The 19,720-nt window shown below is 38.1% G+C and overlaps 4 protein-coding genes across 4 annotated transcripts; 1 reads left to right on the top strand and 3 right to left on the bottom strand.

Moving 5' to 3' along the window:
- Positions 1 to 2,083: 2,083 nt before the first annotated feature.
- Positions 2,084 to 5,642, bottom strand: LOC145898009 (toll-like receptor 8). The gene is made up of 2 exons (XM_082986462.1): positions 2,686 to 5,642; positions 2,084 to 2,567 (listed from the first exon to the last, which is right to left on the bottom strand). The coding sequence occupies exons 1-2, from the start codon at positions 5,640 to 5,642 to the stop codon at positions 2,351 to 2,353; spliced, it is 3,174 nt and encodes a 1,057-aa protein (XP_082842588.1). The 3' UTR covers positions 2,084 to 2,350.
- Positions 5,643 to 6,002: 360 nt separating this feature from the next.
- Positions 6,003 to 7,631, top strand: LOC145899076 (large ribosomal subunit protein mL54-like). Its single transcript, XM_082987786.1, has 3 exons — positions 6,003 to 6,060; positions 6,751 to 6,886; positions 7,258 to 7,631. Exons 2-3 carry the CDS (start codon positions 6,768 to 6,770, stop codon positions 7,466 to 7,468), a joined length of 330 nt encoding a protein of 109 aa, XP_082843912.1. The 5' UTR covers positions 6,003 to 6,060; positions 6,751 to 6,767; the 3' UTR covers positions 7,469 to 7,631.
- A 1,682-nt stretch (positions 7,632 to 9,313) lies between these two features.
- Positions 9,314 to 13,276, bottom strand: LOC145898010 (toll-like receptor 8). The gene is made up of 2 exons (XM_082986463.1): positions 10,320 to 13,276; positions 9,314 to 10,202 (listed from the first exon to the last, which is right to left on the bottom strand). The coding sequence occupies exons 1-2, from the start codon at positions 13,274 to 13,276 to the stop codon at positions 9,986 to 9,988; spliced, it is 3,174 nt and encodes a 1,057-aa protein (XP_082842589.1). The 3' UTR covers positions 9,314 to 9,985.
- A 2,717-nt stretch (positions 13,277 to 15,993) lies between these two features.
- Positions 15,994 to 19,594, bottom strand: LOC145898011 (toll-like receptor 7). Its single transcript, XM_082986464.1, has 3 exons — positions 19,513 to 19,594; positions 16,428 to 19,347; positions 15,994 to 16,210 (listed from the first exon to the last, which is right to left on the bottom strand). Exons 1-3 carry the CDS (start codon positions 19,592 to 19,594, stop codon positions 15,994 to 15,996), a joined length of 3,219 nt encoding a protein of 1,072 aa, XP_082842590.1.
- Between the last annotated feature and the right edge of the window lie 126 nt (positions 19,595 to 19,720).

Below are 19,720 nucleotides of genomic sequence, written 5' to 3' on the forward strand. Positions count from 1 at the left end.
TTGTCCAAAATTGTTAATGTATGTACGCTTTGAACGAACACAGCTTTGCCATGAAGACCATGTTACTGTGTAAATGTTTCCCAGAGCCTGGTAACTCGAGACGAGACAGATCTGTCTATTTACAATTTATTTCGGAAACTGGAAAGGGGGTAACAAACGATCAGCACCAGTGTATGATCCTTTATTTATTCAACAGGAATATTAATTTTGTCTATTGGCATCAGAACTCGTTGCAAAGTTAATTTACTTTTTAGATAGATAATGATACAACTGTAAAAAGGTCTTGATAATGTTGCAATGTTACTGTAAGGATGTTAGTGCAAATAACTCGGAATGGTGTCATAGATCACGGGCGTATCCAGGTTGGGTCCGGACCCCCCTTTTGTGAAATATTTTGGTCTTTTTTGATAACTAAACAAACGCCACTGTATTTTTTGTGAAAATCCGCGTGAAAACCAGAAATTTTAACGTTGACCTGAAAACCGCATCGTGCTTGCATTCGCCATTGTTTCCAAATAGGGAGCATTGTTACTCAACACTTGGCATTGTTACGAAACAAAGGTCATTTTTCGTCGGTTTATGGACGAAACGTCGTTTTTCAGTGGCCACGTTGCAATGACAAGCTGTTTACGTACGGCAAAACCTCGCATCGTGTGTCCCATAGCGTTACACAATTGCGCAAGCCAGAAAGCCACCGTTTATATGACGATTGGCGCGAACACCGGCGTTCGTATTTTGCGATTCTCGCCCACAATTAACCTTAGTTTATACCTGAAAAGCGGGAAATTCCCTAAAAAATTTGGACCCCCCCTTTATAAATTCCTGGATACGCCCCTGTCAGAGATATTTAACAGTGTATCGATAGCGCCAGCGCGGGATTAGTCTTGGGTTGTCAATATTCCTTCCACCTCGTACTTCAAAGTAATCAGATCTTGGAAATCGAAACGGTACATTACGAAACTCTGCAATACGAACGATGATTGTACTCGGTTCATAGAGAATTGCACTTAATAGCAGAATAGTAGAATGAATTTACAGGTACACACTGGGCGTTTTTGAAGCTCTCCCTACTGAGAGCTGTAGGAGATAATGAAAATTGTATGTTATCGCTTTTGTTTGTTTAACCCACATTCGTTCATTAACGCAAGTCACTCTTTAATTCGCCTTGTCAAGATTCTCATGCGTTATAAATCTGATAAGCCCGCTCTAGCACGTGAGAGAAATTCATCTTGGTCAGCCTTGTAACACCGGACTTTTCCGCTGACCAAAGCCTTATGATTTTTATGTAATCTACGTTTGTTTTATGACATTTTTACCCGGTCAACACGCCTGAAAGTTAGTCGATATAATTGACCGCTGGGGCTGAAAAGCCAGACAGTTTCTGAAACGTAATATTGAACATTTGTACTGTCTCACCGCCATCATTGGATTTACTTGAACTACATCATTGAATTGGCATCTTTTATTGTGAGTACTCGAATGTTTTACTAATTTTAATACGACCCAGTAATTACTAATTGCACAGTGTTGGAATCTTTTTGGAGTCATAGTTAGGTTTTGTGTTATCACTGAGTAAACATAACATATATCCTACAGAGCTGATTGGTCAGATAATGTGGGCGTGATATCATGAATCGATGGAAATAATATAATACAAGAACATACATACATGCATAATATTGTAAACTGGCGCAACGAGGTTATATGTAAACAGGATGTAAGATAAATCACTTTATTCCGAGAACAATCGGTGGATAAATCATTTGGCGTACATAGGGCTATGTTCACACTTGTCGGAAGTTGCGAAATATTCAATGCATCTGGCAACGCGGGCTTGCAAATGCTTGTGCAATGCTGCAAACGAAATGAATTGTGCAATGCTGCAAACGAAATGAATTATGCAATGCTGCAAACGAAATGAATTATGCAATGCTGCAAACGAAACATTACGGAACACAAATTCTGATTTCTGTGACGTATGTTGCATTTATTAATTCCGAATTGCGAATTAATCTGTCGAAATACATGAAATAAAACAAACTACTTTGCTTTGTGAAATGTATAACGTTCTGTACATGCCAGTATCTGAAAACATATTCATGGAAGCGTGATGCAAACGTGCAATATAGCAAAGATATTTTAAAACACAACAGAGGATATTTTAGGCTATTTGCTTTTATGTGGGGCCAACTTAGAAAACAACGTGATTACGAAAACGGATTTTTTTTCCTTTTCAAAATTTCTCTAGGCCTGGCAAAAAATCACAATGCCTTTTGCGTCAATTACGGGAAGGAATTCTCAACTTTCACGTTACCTAATTCGAAACTTAAAACGCTTTTTCACTTCGTTCTTAGCACACAAGTGCCGTGCGCAGAGCTTCAAACAGCATTTCCTCATTGTCTTCGTCAGCATTGTAGGACAGGACGTGCAGAGGATTTGAAATTTTTCTTCTTTTTACACACAATGGAAGCGGAACAGATGGCTCATCGTCATGCCGAAAGCTTAGAACAACCATCTTTCTGCGACCTTGCGCATATTCAGCCTCTTCTATGACCGGCAATACAAACCTAAACAACAAACAGGCTTCATGAAGGCTTTCGAATCTTCCTCGGCCGAATTTTCTACCACCCCGCCGTGTGTAACCAATCATTCGGCATCTAATACAAAAAAACGACTAAACCTTACCTCAAAGTACCGGGAACCTCGAAGTTATTGGAAAGCAACACGACCGTTTTGCGACAATTTTTTATGTTTTCAGCAAACTGGCTTGACTGGACCATGCCACAAGAAATGTCTCTTCCCACTAAGGTAAAGTCGAAGCGTGGAGATTTCTTTTGCATGCCGGGAAGAAGTTTATTGTCAACCCAGTCTCCAACTCGTTTGTTCAGAGTGTCAAAAAACAAAAAAACGTCCGACTGGCAATCCTGTTCGTGTTCTTGCGTTGTTTGACACTGAAGGGATATCATATTTGCGCGTAACTTTTCATGTGCTTGACGAAACATTGCCTCTTTGAAATGATTGCTTCCAAAAACTAAACTTGCCACAAGAAACGTAAAAATTACACCCGTAAACGTGATGCTGAATATTGCCGCAACCTGCAAGTCACAAGACGTAATTAAGCGATTTTCCAGTAATGACTGTCCTAAAAAAGCAACAGGAGAGTGGCAAGATACGCATCCTCCGTAATAATCATCAATAACTTTTGTGCACTTCGAAAACATGCCAGGCACAGTTACATTTTTTCCTCGTTTGGAGATGTACCAGTTGTAGAAATTGCTCCACATTCCGCAGGAGCAATCTAATACATTCCAACGAATGTCCAAGTATTGCAATGAAGATAGGATTTGAACGGTCAAAATGTCACTGTTCAATGACACGACAAGGTTGTGACTCAAGTCCAAATACTTTAATCTGAAAGAGGCATCGAAATAACCAGGTCGAATATAACTGATTGTGTTTTTCGATACTGTGAAAATTTCCAGTCGTGGAAGCATCTTCAACAAATCATCATCCAGACGAGAAATATAATTATTATCCAATTTAAGTTCAATCAACGCTGTTAGGTGTTTAACTTCTTGAGTGGGAATCTCTCCGAGATGGTTCATACTTACATCCAGATGAACGACTTTTTCCGCACCTTTAAAGAAATTGAGTGGGAACTGAAAAATCTTGCATGATCTTAAAACCAATCTTCTCAACCCCGTAAATATTTGCAGGTTTCTTGTTGCTTTCTTGTCACATATGTTAATATCATTTCCTGATAAGATTAGTGTGTTGATTTTTGCTCTTCGCTTAGCCATGTGCTCACCCATGTAAAAAAATGCCTGGAATGCGCTGACCTGACCATCGTTTTGCAAGTTCAGTGTTATAGGCAAGTCTCTTTGCAGGAAAAAAACAAAAGCAAACCCATTTTTTGAAAGGATGAGGGCGTTTGTCAGATCCACAAATTGCAAACGTCTTAAAAAACTAAATGGCAAACCATCCAATACACTTATTTCATTTCCTGCCAGTCGTATTTCGACCAAATGTGGCGTGCTGCTGAAGTCTTGTCTTACAAGAACTGTTATTTTGTTGTGGGACAAATCAAGTACAGTTGAATTTGTCAAAAACAAGTGACAGACATTTTGAATGATCTTGATATGGTTGTGAGAATAATCGCTTAATACCCTTGTTGCAAATACGGTGTTTCTTTGAACTGATGTACGCTTAATTTCCTCCTGCAGATGCGTCTTAATCTTTGCATAAGTATGCACTTCACGACTATATCCCCATTCAATGGCAGTGTCTGTAATGATTTGCTGATTACCGATGCCTATTTTATTTTGGGGCAATAGTATCTGATTTAAACTATTCAAACCGTCCATATCAAAATTAACTTTTGTCACGTAACCGTAGCCAATGCACAATACCTGCAATTGCGAAAGTGTCCGTAGCGGCCAAAATGCCTTTTCGTCCAACTTTGTGTAACGAAGTAGAAAGGTGTGTAAAATTTCCCCATTATAGGTTTGCTTATCTGGACCAAGAAAAAGCATTTCCAACGATTTTAAATTCTCGTAAACAGCCCCCAAACGGAGTTGTTCAATCACAAAAATTTGACGGTCGCCTGGACAAGCTGCGCTGTAGGAGAAGTCAAGTACCTTTAAATTTGACAGATACCTCAAAAATTTTGGCCTTTCAATAGAACTATGAAGGCAATTTCTACTCAAATTCAAGTATGATAAATTCGTGTTATTTCGAAATAAGTCTTCTTTAACATATTGGAGAGTATTTCCGCTCAAGTCTAATTTCCTTAACTGAGTAAGTGGTGCAAAAACGTTGTTTTCTATGCTTAACGGTTTTGTTTGGGAGTTTCCACTCAAAGATAATTCTTCAATGTTTCTGGCTTTAACGAAATCATCATCGTTTAGTTGCAAAATACAGTTGTGTCCTAAATTTAGATATTTCAAGTTGGGCGAAAAGAATTCCCTTGGAATTTTTTTCCAATCATTTCCTCCCAGATTCAAGTGTTCAACACTTTGTGGAAGGTTTTTGATGGAGAAAGATTCAGTTGGACAAAATTCGTTTTTAGCGCAGTTGGCATGCGCATTCAACATAACAAGATTTGGCAATTTTGTTGCAAAGTCGTACGATAATTTTCCCAGGCCAGTGAGACTAATGTCGAGTGCTTCTAAAGACCGTGGTAGGTCTTGTAACGTCGTCATTAAGTTGAAACTTAAGTCCAAAATTTTAATATTTTGTGATTCGTCAAAATCGGCGGTTAAACTACCTTCACATACTGGTCTGATGTTACGGACATATGACATCATAGAACTTGACACGCAGTTTTCCTTCAAAATAAGAGCAACTAAGCTCTTTAATTCTGAGAAGTCTTGTTTACTTATGTTTCTTAACATGTTTCCTCCTAAATCCAGTATTTCCACATCAGCATTGAGGCTAGGTACATCCATTAAACCTCTATTACTACAGTTTATATATCTATAATTCCGTTGAATCCACTTTGGTGTTGTAAGTCCTTTAAACTGCTGTAAGATATCTCCCTGTACTTCGCGGATTTCATCACAAGGACTCAAATGCATGCTTCCGTGGGTGTTATTCACCGATAAAAGAATAAACAAAATCCACAACCATGTTCTTGCCATCATGTTTGCTATCATTAAATGAAACATTCGTAAAAGTTTAATCACTTGCTGCAGCATCAACCTAACAGACAGTTTGGTGAAAATTCACGTTGTTTGCACTAAATAGAATTCATAAAATTTCGGTTGAAACAATCTTCTACGTGTAACACCTTCTTGCGCTGGAAGGATAATCATATTGACTCGCTAACTATGTATTTGTGCTGATATCATGTACCGCGCATACGATCGGTTTCTTGTGTTGGCCTGAATAGGCCTTTTTCAAGGGATGCGAAAAAGGCCATTTTTTCGGATATGGTTGGTGCACTTGCACATATGTGAAGGGGATTCCCAACCGCTTTGCACTACAGGCCAATTTGGGGTCGGCATTATTTTCACTGACCAACCTTCAATGCGTGATAGACAAACAACCGAAACATAGCATGTAATATACACAATGTGTTTGTCGAACGAATTTTATTTTTCGAATTTCATGCCCAGCTTTTAGGTCCTGCTACCATTAACTGCGAAACTATAATCGGTGATTTCCTGTAATTCCTTATTTGCCCATGGGGTTAAAAATATATTGTGTGTTTTTGACGGTTAACAGTAATTTGTGTCATGTATGAAAACGGTAAGAGTGTATCCTATAGCCTATAGGACAAAAGGTAGGCTACTGAGTGATAACCAATAAATCCTAAATTAAAATTTTTAAGCTTTTGAAGAAGTGATTTTGAAGTGGCATCTTTTAAAAAAGTTGACAGTTCATCCAGTTGTTAATTTTGTGCCCAATTATATGAATATCAAAACGTGTATCTAAGTGGAAGAAATAGGAAAGGTGTGGGTGTTGGCAGGGAGTGCTGAAATAACCTGAGAGGTCTTATTATCTATACATTTTAAACCACACAAATATAAACAGAAAATATATATAAACACAAAAGTACATGATGGAAAATAACATATATTGAACATATTTACAACACTCAACAGGTTTTGTATTTAAACCACTCGCTGGTTTAACACCCTTCAATTGAGGATTTTCCAACCTAAAAATTGGTGATAAATTTAATTTTAGCTTGTTTGTAAATTTACGTTTGGTCACACAGTTATGCGAAATCATTGTTTTAACATATAGGACCCAAGGTCCTTCAGATGAAAGCACCTCTACCAGTTACAGATGCAAACCTTTTCACAACAAGGTGTTGTGGCCTCAACAAATTTAAAGGCGGGGAAGACCCAGAACTGAAACCAGACTCAGAGTATCCCGAATGGTATGTGGCCTTTTGTTGCTAGTGGCTGTGTGCAGATGCACAAACAAAAATTGATAGATAAGCTCTGCTATAAAACAGGTTCAAATATTGTTTGTTTGTTATGTTAAAAACAAAATAAGATTTACATGAACAAAAGCACTTAGTTCAGTTTGTTGTCCTTTTGAAATAGTGAACACAAAGGTTGCTAATTTCAACATATTCTTCAGTAACAAAATAGGTTTATAAGTCACCAAACTGCTCTAATGAGACCTATTAGGCGTAAACAGTGACCCTGTCAGCATCTCAATGAAAACAAAATAACTGTTTGAATTATTTTGAAATAGTTTGATTTTAGGAATTTAAACTGAGATTTTTTTAAATCTATCTCTTAGGTTGTGGAGAATACTGTTAGGAAAGAAACGTCATTACAAACAAATGGATCCAACAACCAAGGAATACTGGATTTCACTTCAAAGGCAAAAACTGTTCATGCAAAATCTTCCTAAAAAGAGGAGAAAATTTAACTACAGGCCAAGGAGTTACCAATTAAGTTTTCAAAGTAGACTCTCACCAAAATTATCACAGGTCAATGAAAAAGAGTGACATATTTGTTTATGTCAGTATGCTGTGGTGACATTATCAAGACTGCAATGTGCTGAAAAAAGTCCATAACTAAACAAAAAAACGTATTTAAAATTACCTGTGTTGTGTGGATTGGGTTATACGGAAGTTACAAGGAATTTATGTTGACTTAAATAGTGCAAAACTACGCCATTATTACAAAGGCAACTGGGTTGTCCAAAATTGTTAATGTATGTACGCTTTGAACGAACACAGCTTTGCCATGAACAGTTAAGTGCCATGAAGACCATGTTACTGTGTAAATGTTTCCGAGAGCCTGGTAACTCGAGACGAGACAGATCTGTCTATTTACAATTTATTTCGGAAACTGGAAAGGGAGTAACAAACGATCAGCACCAGTGTATGATCCTTTATTTATTCAACAGGAATATTAATTTTGTCTATTGGCACCAGAACTCGTTGCAAGGTTAATTTACTTTTTAGATAGATAATGATACAACTGTAAAAAGGTCTTGATAATGTTGCAATGTTACTGTAAGGATGTTAATGCAAATAACTCGGAATGGTGTCATAGATCACGGGCGTATCCAGGTTGGGTCCGGACCCCCCTTTTGTGAAATATTTTGGTCTTTTTTGATAACTAAACAAACGCCACTGTATTTTTTGTCAAAATCCGCGTGAAAACCAGAAATTTTGACGTTGACCTGAAAACCGCATCGTGCTTGCATTCGCCATTGTTTCCAAATAGGGAGCATTGTTACTCAACACTTGGCATTGTTACGAAACAAAGGTCATTTTTCGTCGGTTTATGGACGAAACGTCGTTTTTCAGTGGCCACGTTGCAATGACAAGCTGTTTACTTGCGTGAAAGTCAATTAGTTTGGTTGTTAAACTTTGAAAGCAGTAGTAATAAAACTACGGCACAAGCACTATACGGCAAAACCTCGCATCGTGTGTCCCATAGCGTTACACAATTGCGCAAGCCAGAAAGCTTCTCGCCCACAATTAACCTCAGTTTATACCTGAAAAGCGGGAAATTCCCTAAAAAATTTGGACCCCTCCTTTAAAAATTCCTGGATACGCCCCTGTCAGAGATATTTAACAGTGTATCGACAGCGCCAGCGCGGGATTAGTCTTGGGTTGTCAATATTCTTTCCACCTCGTACTTCAAAGTAATCAGATCTTGGAAATCGAAACGGTACACTACGAAACTCTGCAACACGAACGATGATTCTACTCGGTTCATAGAGAATTGCAGTTAATAGTAGAATGAATTTACAGGTACACACTGGGCTTTTAAAGCTCTCCCTACTGAGAGCTGTAGGATAAAATGAAAATTGTATGTTATCGCTTTTGTTTGTTCAACCCACTTTCGTTCATTAACGCTCGTCACTCCTTAATTCGCCAAGCCAAGATACTCGTGCGTTATAAATATGATAAGCCCACTCTAGCACGTGAGAGAAATTCATCTTGGTCAGCTTAGTAACACCGGACTTTTCCGCTGACCAAAGCCTTATGATTTTTATGTAATCTACGTTTGTTTTATCACATTTTTACCTGGTCAACACGCCTGAAAGTTAGTCGATATAATTGACCGCTGGGGCTGAAAAGCCAGACAGTTTCTGAAACGTAATATTGAACATTTGTACTGTCTAACCGCCATCATTGGATTTACTTGAACTGAATCATTGAATTGGCATCTTTTATTGTGAGTACTCGAATGTTTTACTAATTTTAATACAACCCAGTAATTACTAATTGCACAGTGTTGGAGTCTTTTTGGAGTTATAGTTAGGTTTTGTGTTATCACTGAGTAAACATAACATAAATCCTACAGAGCTGATTGGTCAGATAATGTGGGCGTGATATCATGAATCGATGGAAATAATATAATACAAGAACATACATACATGCATAATATTGTAACCTGGCGCAACGAGGTTATATGTAAACAGGATGTAAGATAAATCACTTTATTCGAGAACAATCGATAAATAAATCATTTGGCTTACATAGGGCTATGTTCACAATTGTCGGAAGTTGCGAAATATTCAATGCATCTGGTAACGCGGGCTTGCAAATGCTTGTGCAACGCTGCACACGAAATGAATTATGCAATGCTGCAAACAAAACATTACGCAACACAAATGCTGATTTCTGTGACGTATGTTGCATTAATTAATTCCGAATTGCGAATTCATCTGACGAAATACATGAAATAAAACAAACTACTTTGCTTTGTGAACTGTATAACGTTCCGTACATGCCAGTATCTGAAAACATATTCATGGAAGCGTGATGTAAACGTGAAATATAGCAAAGATATTTTAAAACACAACAGAGGATATTTTAGGCTAATTGCTTTTATGTGAGGCCAACTTAGAAAACAACGTGATTACGAAATCGGATTTTTTTTCCTTTTTAAAATTTCTCTAGGCCTGGCGAAAAATTACAATGCCTTTTGCGTCAATTACGGGAAGGAATTCTCAACTTTCACGTTACCTAATTCGAAACTTAAAACGCTTTTTCACTTTGTTCTTAGCACACAAGTGCCGTGCGCAGAGCTTCAAACAGCATTTCCTCATTGTCTTCGTCAGCATTGTAGGACAGGACGTGCAGAGGATTTGAAATTTTTCTTCTTTTTACACACAATGGAAGCGGAACAGATGGCTCATCGTCATGCCGAAAGCTTAGAATAACCATCTTTCTGCGACCTTGCGCATATTCAGCCTCTTCTATGACCGGCAATACAAACCTAAACAACAAACAGGCTTCATGAAGACTTTCGAATCTTCCTCGGCCGAATATTCTACCAGCTCGCCGTGTATAACCACTCATTCGGCATCTAATACAAAAAACGACTAAACCTTACCTTAAAGTACCGGGAACCTCGAAGTTATTGGAAAGCAACACGACCGTTTTGCGACAATTTTTTATGTTTTCAGCAAACTGGCTTGACTGGACTATGCCACAAGAAATGTCTCTTCCCACTAAGGTAAAGTCGAAGCGTGGAGATTTCTTTTGCATGCCGGGAAGAAGTTTATTGTCAACCCAGTCTCCAACTCGTTTGTTCAGAGTGTCAAAAAACAAAAAAACGTCCGACTGGCAATCCTGTTCGTGTTCTTGCGTTGTTTGACACTGAAGGGATATCATATTTGCGCGTAACTTTTCATGTGCTTGACGAAACATTGCCTCTTTGAAATGATTGCTTCCAAAAACTAAACTTGCCACAAGAAACGTAAAAATTACACCCGTAAACGTGACGCTGAATATTCCCGCAACCTGCCCGTCACAAGACGTAATTAAGCGATTTTCCAGTAATGACTGTCCTAAAAAAGCAACAGGAGAGTGGCAAGATACGCATCCTCCGTAATAATCATCAATAACTTTTGTGCACTTCGAAAACATGCCAGGCACAGTTACATTTTTCCCTCGTTTGGAGATGTACCAGTTGTAGAAATTGCTCCACATTCCGCAGGAGCAATCTAATACATTCCAACGAATGTCCAAGTATTGCAATGAAGATAGGATTTGAACGGTCAAAATGTCACTGTTCAATGACACGACAAGGTTGTGACTCAAGTCCAAATACTTTAATCTGAAAGAGGCATCGAAATAACCAGGTCGAATATAACTGATTGTGTTTTTCGATACTGTGAAAATTTCCAGTCGTGGAAGCATCTTCAACAAATCATCATCCAGACGAGAAATATAATTATTATCCAATTTAAGTTCAATCAACGCTGTTAGGTGTTTAACTTCTTGAGTGGGAATCTCTCCGAGATGGTTCATACTTACATCCAGATGAACGACTTTTTCCGCACCTTTAAAGAAATTGAGTGGGAACTGAAAAATCTTGCATGATCTTAAAACCAATCTTCTCAACCCCGTAAATATTTGCAGGTTTCTTGTTGCTTTCTTGTCACATATGTTAATATCATTTCCTGATAAGATTAGTGTGTTAATTTTTGCTCTTCGCTTAGCCATGTGCTCACCCATGTAAAAAAATGCCTGGAATGCGCTGACCTGACCATCGTTTTGCAAGTTCAGTGTTATAGGCAAGTCTCTTTGCAGGAAAAAAACAAAAGCAAACCCATTTTTTGAAAGGATGAGGGCGTTTGTCAGATCCACAAATTGCAAACGTCTTAAATAACAAAATGGCAAACCATCCATTACACTTATTTCATTTCCTGCCAGTCGTATTTCGACCAAATGTGGCGTGCTGCTGAAGTCTTGTCTTACAAGAACTGTTATTTTGTTGTGGGACAAATCAAGTACAGTTGAATTTGTCAAAAACAAGTGACAGACATTTTGAATGAACTTGATATGGTTGTGAGAATAATCGCTTAATACCCTTGTTGCAAATACGGTGTTTCTTTGAACTGATGTACGCTTAATTTCCTCCTGCAGATGCGTCTTAATCTTTGCATAAGTATGCACTTCACGACTATATCCCCATTCAATGGCAGTGTCTGTAATGATTTGCTGATTACCGATGCCTATTTTATTTTGGGGCAATAGTATCTGATTTAAACTATTCAAACCGTCCATTTCAAAATTAACTTTTGTCACGTAACCGTAGCCAATGCACAATACCTGCAATTGCGAAAGTGTCCGTAGCGGCCAAAATGCCTCTTCGTCCAAATTTGTGTATCGAAGTAGAAAGGTGTCTAAAATTTCCCCATTATAGGTTTGCTTATCTGGACCAAGAAAAAGCATTTCCAACGATTTTAAATTCTCGTAAACAGCCCCCAAACGGAGTTGTTCAATCACAAAAATTTGACGGTCGCCTGGACAAGCTGCGCTGTAGGAGAAGTCAAGTACCTTTAAATTTGACAGATACCTCAAAAAGTTTGGCCTTTCAATAGAACTATGAAGGCAATTTCTACTCAAATTCAAGTATGATAAATTTGTGTTATTCCGAAATGAGTCTTCTTTAACATATTGGAGAGTATTTCCGCTCAAGTCTAATTTCCTTAACTTAGTAAGTGGTGCAAAAACGTTGTTTTCTATGCTTAACGGTTTTGGTTGGGAGTTTCCACTCAAATATAATTCTTCAATGTTTCTGGCCTTAACGAAATCATCATCGTTTAGTTGCAAAATACAGTTGTGTCCTAAATTTAGATATTTCAAGTTGAAGGAAAAGAATTCCCTTGGAATTTTTTTCCAATCATTTCCTCCCAGATTCAAGTGTTCAACACTTTGTGGAAGGTTTTTGATGGAGAAAGATTCAGTTGGACAAAATTCGTTTTTAGCGCAGTTGGCATGCGCATTCAACATGACAAGATTTGGCAATTTTGTTGCAAAGTCGTACGATAATTTTCCCAGGCCAGTGAGACTAATGTCGAGTGCTTCTAAAGACCATGGTAGGTTTTGTAATGTCGTCATTAAGTTGAAACTAAGGTCCAGCATTTTGATATTTTGTGATTCGTCAAAATCGGCGATTAAACTACCTTCACATACTGGTCTGATGTTACGGACGTGGGACATCATAGAACTTGACACGCAGTTTTCCTTTAAAATAAGAGCAACTAAGCTCTTTAATTCTGAGAAGTCTTGTTTACTTATGTTTCTTAACATGTTTCCTCCTAAATCCAGTATTTCCACATCAGCATTGAGGCTAGGTACATCCATTAAACCTCTATTACTACAGTTTATATATCTATAATTCCGTTGAATCCACTTTGGTGTTGTAAGTCCTTTAAACTGCTGTAAGATATTTCCCTGTACTTCGCGGATTTCATCACAAGGACTCAAATGCATGCTTCCGTGGGTGTTATTCACCGATAAAAGAATAAACAAAATCCACAACCATGTTCTTGCCATCATGTTTGCTATCATTAAATAATACATTCGTAAAACTTTAATCACTTGCTGCAGCATCAACCTAACAGACAGTTTGGTGAAAATTCACGTTGTTTGCACTAAATAGAATTCATAAAATTTCGGTTGAAACAATCTTCTACGTGTAACACCTTCCTGCGTTGGAAGGATAATCATATGGACTCGCTAACTATGTATTTGTGCTGATATCATGTACCGCGCATACGATCGGTTTCTTGTGTTGGCCTGAATAGGCCTTTTTCAAGGGATGCGAAAAAGGCCATTTTTTCGGATATGGTTGGTGCACTTGCACATAGGTGCAGGGATTCCCAACTGCTTTGCACTACAGGCCAATTTGGGGTCGGCATTATTTTCACTGACCAGCCTACAATGCGTGATAGACAAACAACCGAAACATAGCATGTAATATACACAATGTGTTTGTCGAACGAATTTTATTTTTCGAATTTCATGCCCAGCTTTTAGGTCCTGCTACCATTAACTACGTAACTATAATCGGTGATTTCCTGTAATTCCTTATTTGCCCATATGCTTAAAAATATATTTTGTAAATATTGCTTTTGTGCTTTGCTTGTCATGATGAATACAATTCACTGAAAGATCGCAATCATGTTTTTGGTAAAATTATCTGCTTCCATTGGTTTTCCAGTTTCTCCGAACCTTGTAATTTTTTTCTCCGCACAATTGTGCAAGCGTATATGGCCTGCAGGCAGAACACTTTCCACCACCACGTGGTCAAACATCAGAATCATGTCAAACTTTTACCGAATTCTATGCACAATGTTACACTGTAAGGTAGCCTACATATGAAAGACTAAAAATGTTCTGAATTTTTTTATTAAATTTGCAACACAATGCCAGTTGTTCTGTGACGCCATAATAGTTTAGAACTGCGTTATTTAAAGCCATTATTCTTTGGCAAACTTTGGTTTGGTGAAGACGGGATAATTTGGAGATGCGAGACAAAGCAAGTATTTTTTGGGTAAATATCATCCGGTGTACTGTGTACATTTTCCAGTATCTCCACCAAATTTAGGAAATGGTTGGTGGAGGTTACATTAACATGTGCCAATCAGGACTGGTTCGAAACTTAAAACCTGACGATGCTCCCACAGGAATCCCAAAGGGTTGGCCGCGCCAAGTTGCGTAGATTTCAAGAAAAACTGGCAGGGGATTTCGCCGAAAGAGGAATCGGCCGTTGTAAACACTTGACCTGGTCGGTTATGTGAGTCTCGAAAGGTGGATGAAAAAGAAACGTGAAGGTGGAAGAAATGTTACATGCGCATCTGTGACATCAAAACAAAGTTCGTCGCCTGCCCCGGTTATAGGTTATCCATGCTGTCAACGGAAGCACCTATTGGAAAGATGCGAATCGTTTTGTAAAAAGTGGAGTGTTCAAGGAAGGGAGATTTACTTTAAATGTTTTTGTCATCGACACACGTCAGGTTATGCATCCGGGCTAGTTCATGCACTGTCTGAGTTGCACCCTTATATGCGCACCACAAGTTGCTACACGAATATATTCAAAAACTTAAATATTGCTACAACTTACTACGTCAGTAACCTATATAATGGATCAAATTAGCAGTTCTACGTTCAGGTGCAATACGATAAGTAATTGCCGGTCATTGTGCTTTTAATCTGCGAAAACACAGACCAACGGAGGTCAAAACGTACGCGTACCTCGGCCAGGGATCCGATACAACTTTCATAATAAGAAGGTGGCAGATTTGGTTTCAATAAACGGATAGCTGACAAGTTACATTTTCCAGCGTCGGTAGAAGGCCCATGAATCACATTAAAGCATGATTTAGAGTTGTGTCTTAAAATGAAGCTGAAGAAACCAATGGCGGACAACTTTTAATCTGTCGTCGCTATTCTAGTCAAGCCTAATTCAAAAAGTTTTGAACTAAAAAGTCTTTCACACCAGTCACGGCTCTTGTGGCCGAAGAAGCGCTTGTAACGGCAAAATCTAAGAAGATTCCCACGGTCGACGAGGGGATCGCAGAGAGGGTCAACAGGCGCGCAAAATTCTGTTGCTACATAACCTGTTTCGTTTTATAGACCATATTCTGTCACAACTTATTCTATACAACTTCGTATTTATATACAATGATCCAAATTAAATTTCGATTCACTTAAGTTTTATATACTCACATAAATATACATCAAACAAAAGCCAAATATACATCAAACAAAAGTAGACAACATTTCTTCATACAAGGATCTTTCGAAAACTATAACTTATTCAATTGTGCAAAATTTTAATTCCATTTGCCTCTCGTTTAATTTTATGTAGACTTCTATGCGGAAAAGTGATCAAATCTTTACACAAAAAATATAAAGATGTTGGGTAGTAACGCGACAAATAGCCAACATTGGAAGAAACTTGTTGCATTCCAAGTGTTCGCATTGAACAGGATATGTTCGTCAGCCTAGTAATCAACTCGCGAAAGATAACTACTTTTTTGACAGTCTGGCAGTTCCCGCGAAATCATGAACAATTTAATATCCAAGTGAAGTATTTTTTAAGTCATTAGGTACAAATATCCATCTTGTTTATACGGTAAAGGTTTCAACCGAGCAGGACATGGCCTAGTTATCCAGGTACGAAGCGACGCTAAGTCTGTTGCAATTTGTATCAATCATAACGGGGTTTCCTATAGGTTTTCTGATTTAAATTTAAAACGCTTTTGTTGTTTTCAGGGCAAGAGTGCCGCGTGCAGAGTTTCAAACACCACTTCTTCGTTGTCCTCTTCTGCATTATATGTGAGAAAGTGCTTTGAATCGGCGACTTTCCTGTACTGTAAACACAATGGAAGCGCAACCGTCGAATCCTTGTCAAGCTGAAAGCTTAGAACAATCAATTTCTTACAGCTTTGTGCATATTCAGCCTCTTCTGTTGCGGCTAATGTAAACCTACCAACAAAATCTCAGGTTAGAGTTTAACATCGATATATAAAAAGTTTTCCATGTGATTGTCGGTATAAAGCTGAATTGCTTTAGTCCCAGCCTCACCAACCACGTTAGTTAAAATAGTTTTGTAATATTTAACACATTACGTATACGACCTTCCACGCCGCAGGTTGGTGTATTCATACAATAACAAAAGATGACAACAGTAAAATAAACTTACTTTCCGATGCCAGCTTTAAAATCGTCTGTAAGCAAAAGGACTGTTTTGCGACATTTGTGGATATTTTCAGCGATTTGAGTTGCCTGGCCCGCGCCACACGAAATGTCCCTTCCTACTAACATAAAATCGAAGCGTGGAGTTTTTTGTTGCATGCCAGGGAGAAGATTGTTGTCCACCCAATCTGCAACTCGTTCGTTTGAAGTATCAAAGAATAGGAAGACATCCGCTTGGTAGCTGGTCGAACTTTCAGGGGAGAACCAGTTGGTGCTCAGCCAACTGTGGGCTTTACGAAACACTGCTTGACTGAAACGTTTGCTGCCAAAAACCAAACTTGCAACAAGAAACGTAAAAATTACCCCCGTAAAGGTGATGCAAAATCTTTTCGCAACATGCATGTCACAAGATTGAAAGAAGGTTTTTGCCAACAATGACTGTCCTAAATAAGCAACAGGAGAGTGGCAAGATACGCATCCTCCGTAATAATCATTAATAACTTTTGTGCACTTCGAAAACATGCCAGGCACAGTTACATTTTTCCCTCGTTTGGAGATGTACCAGTTGTAGAAATTGCTCCACATTCCACAGGAGCAATCTAATACATTCCAACGAATGTTCAAGTATTGCAATGAAGATAGGATTTGAACGGTCAAAATGTCACTGTTCAATGACACGACAAGGTTGTGACTCAAGTCCAAATACTTTAATCTAGAAGAGGCATCGAAATAACCAGGTCGAATATAACTGATTGTGTTTTTCGATACTGTGAAAATTTCCAGTCGTGGAAGCATCTTCAACAAATCATCATCCAGACGAGAAATATAATTATTATCCAATTTAAGTTCAATCAACGCTGTTAGGTGTTTAACTTCTTGAGTGGGAATCTCTCCGAGATGGTTCATACTTACATCCAGATGAACGACTTTTTCCGCACCTTTAAAGAAATTGAGTGGGAACTGAAAAATCTTGCATGATCTTAAAACCAATCTTCTTAACCCCGTAAATATTTGCAGGTTTCTTGTTTGTTTCCTTCTTCCAACATTTATGTCATTTTTCGATAAGATAAGTGTATCGATTTTTGCCTTTTGCCCAATCGTGTTTTGGTCCATCCTAAAAATTGCTGCAATTGCATTTGATCCACTTCTTCCTTGCATTGTGAGTGTTATTGGTAATTGCTTTTGAATGTGGCAAGCAAACGACAAATTAAACTGAGCTCCCGCTAAAGCGTAAAATAAATTAACCATTTGTAAACTTTTCAGCCCTCGAAATGCAAAATTTCCAATGGAATGTAGGGGATTTCCTGCAAGTTGTAATTGAACCAAATTGAACCGGTTGACGAAGTCTTTGTTTGTCATGTACGATATCTGATTATTGGACAGATCCAGCACAGTTACCCATGGTAGAATCAAACCGGATACTTGTGAAATTTGTTCAATTCGATTATCGGAATAGTCGTTCCAGACCGTTGAAGCAGAGTTCCAAGCAATTTCTCTTCTATTTCGCTTTGGCGTTTGCAAATATGAATTGGTCCCTATTTGTCCAAATGCATATTCACTGTCCGCAATGCCATGATGGAAGGCGGAGACTATTTTATTTTTTGGCATAACAATGGAGTGTAAGCTATCTAAACCCTCAAATGTTCTTGAGTGAACGTATTTTACTTGGCTGTAACCAAGTACTATCTTTTGCAGATGCAATAGCGTTCGGAATGGCCGAAACGTATCATAATCCAACTTTGTAAAATAACTCAAAAATCTAGAAAACTTTTTTTTGTAGTTTTGATTACTTGGACCAAGAATAAATATTTCTAAGGAAGTTAAATTCTCATAAACATAGCCCAGGCGAAGATTTTTAATGGTTCGTGAATTCCAAAAATTCCTACAAGACCAGCTATAGGAAAAGTCAATTATCTTCAAGTTCGACAGATACTTTAAAAACGTAGGCTTTTCGATGTAGTTAAGCAAGCAATTCCAACTCAAGTCCAAAAAGGTTAATTCGGCGTTGTGTTGAAAAACGTCTCCTGGAAGAAAATTCAGGCCATTGCTGCTCAAATCTAATTCTGTTAAGTTCGTAAGTGGTGCAAATGCACTATTTTCTATGATAAATTTTGGACTTTGACAAATTTTACTGAGAAGCAATATTTTAAGGCCTGGAGCTTCTGTGAAATCGTTATCTTTTAATTTGCAAGTTTGGCTATGTCCCAAATTTAGATATTTCAAATTGGACGTAAAGAATTCTCTTGGAATTTCTTTCCAATCATTTCCGCCCAGATTCAAGTGTTCAACACTTGGTGAAAGGTTTCTGATGGAGAAAGATTCAGTTGGACAAAAATCCCCCTTTGCGCAATTGTCATGTGCATTTAACATGACAAGATTTGGCAATTTTGTTGCAAAGTCGTACGATAATTTTCCCAGGCCAGTGAGACTGATGTCGAGTGCTTCTAAAGACCATGGTAGGTTTTGTAACGTCGTCATTAAGTTGAAACTTAAGTCCAACATTTTAATATTTTGTGATTCGTCAAAATCAGCGGTTAAACTACTATCACATACTGGTCTGATGTTACGGACATGGGACATCATAGAACTTGACACGCAGTTTTCCTTCAAAATAAGAGCAACTAAGCTCTTTAATTCAGAGAAGTCTTGTTTGCTTATGTTTCTTAACATGTTTCCTGCTAAATCCAGTATTTCCACATCAGCATTAAGGTTGGTAGGAACATCCATTAAACCTCTATTACTACAGTTAATATATCTATAATTCCGTTGAATCCACTTTGATGTTGTAAGTCCTTTAAACTGCTGTAAGATATCTCCCTGTACTTCGCGGATTTCATCACAAGGACTCAAATGCATGTTTCCGTGGGTGTTATTCACCGATAAAAGGACAAACAAAATCCACAACCATGTTTTTGCCATCATGTTTGCTATCATTGCAAAAGTTTAATTACAGTTTTAACATAACCGTCTGTTTGAAGAAAATTCGCGTTATTTGTAACAAATAGAATTCATAAAAAATCGATTGGTTACATACACACTTCTACATGTTACACCTTCTTGCTCTGAAAAAGCAATCTCACGGAATTACTAACCTATAAGATCATCACTTCTCCTGTGTCTGATGTTGTTCCGTTCTACAATGAAATGCATATCCATGCGTTGCGAAAATCCCATTCTTTTATTAAACGTAAGCTTCGTTAAGTTGAACAAGGTATAGGGAGGCCGTGTTGCGCCTAAGAACACACTTCTTTGTGGTGCGCGGGTTTCGGTTTCGATCGATTCCTCAAGCCACATTTTTGT

The sequence above is a fragment of the Ascidia mentula genome, chromosome 4 (genome assembly GCF_947561715.1).
Source record: "Ascidia mentula chromosome 4, kaAscMent1.1, whole genome shotgun sequence".
NCBI lineage: Eukaryota > Metazoa > Chordata > Ascidiacea > Phlebobranchia > Ascidiidae > Ascidia > Ascidia mentula.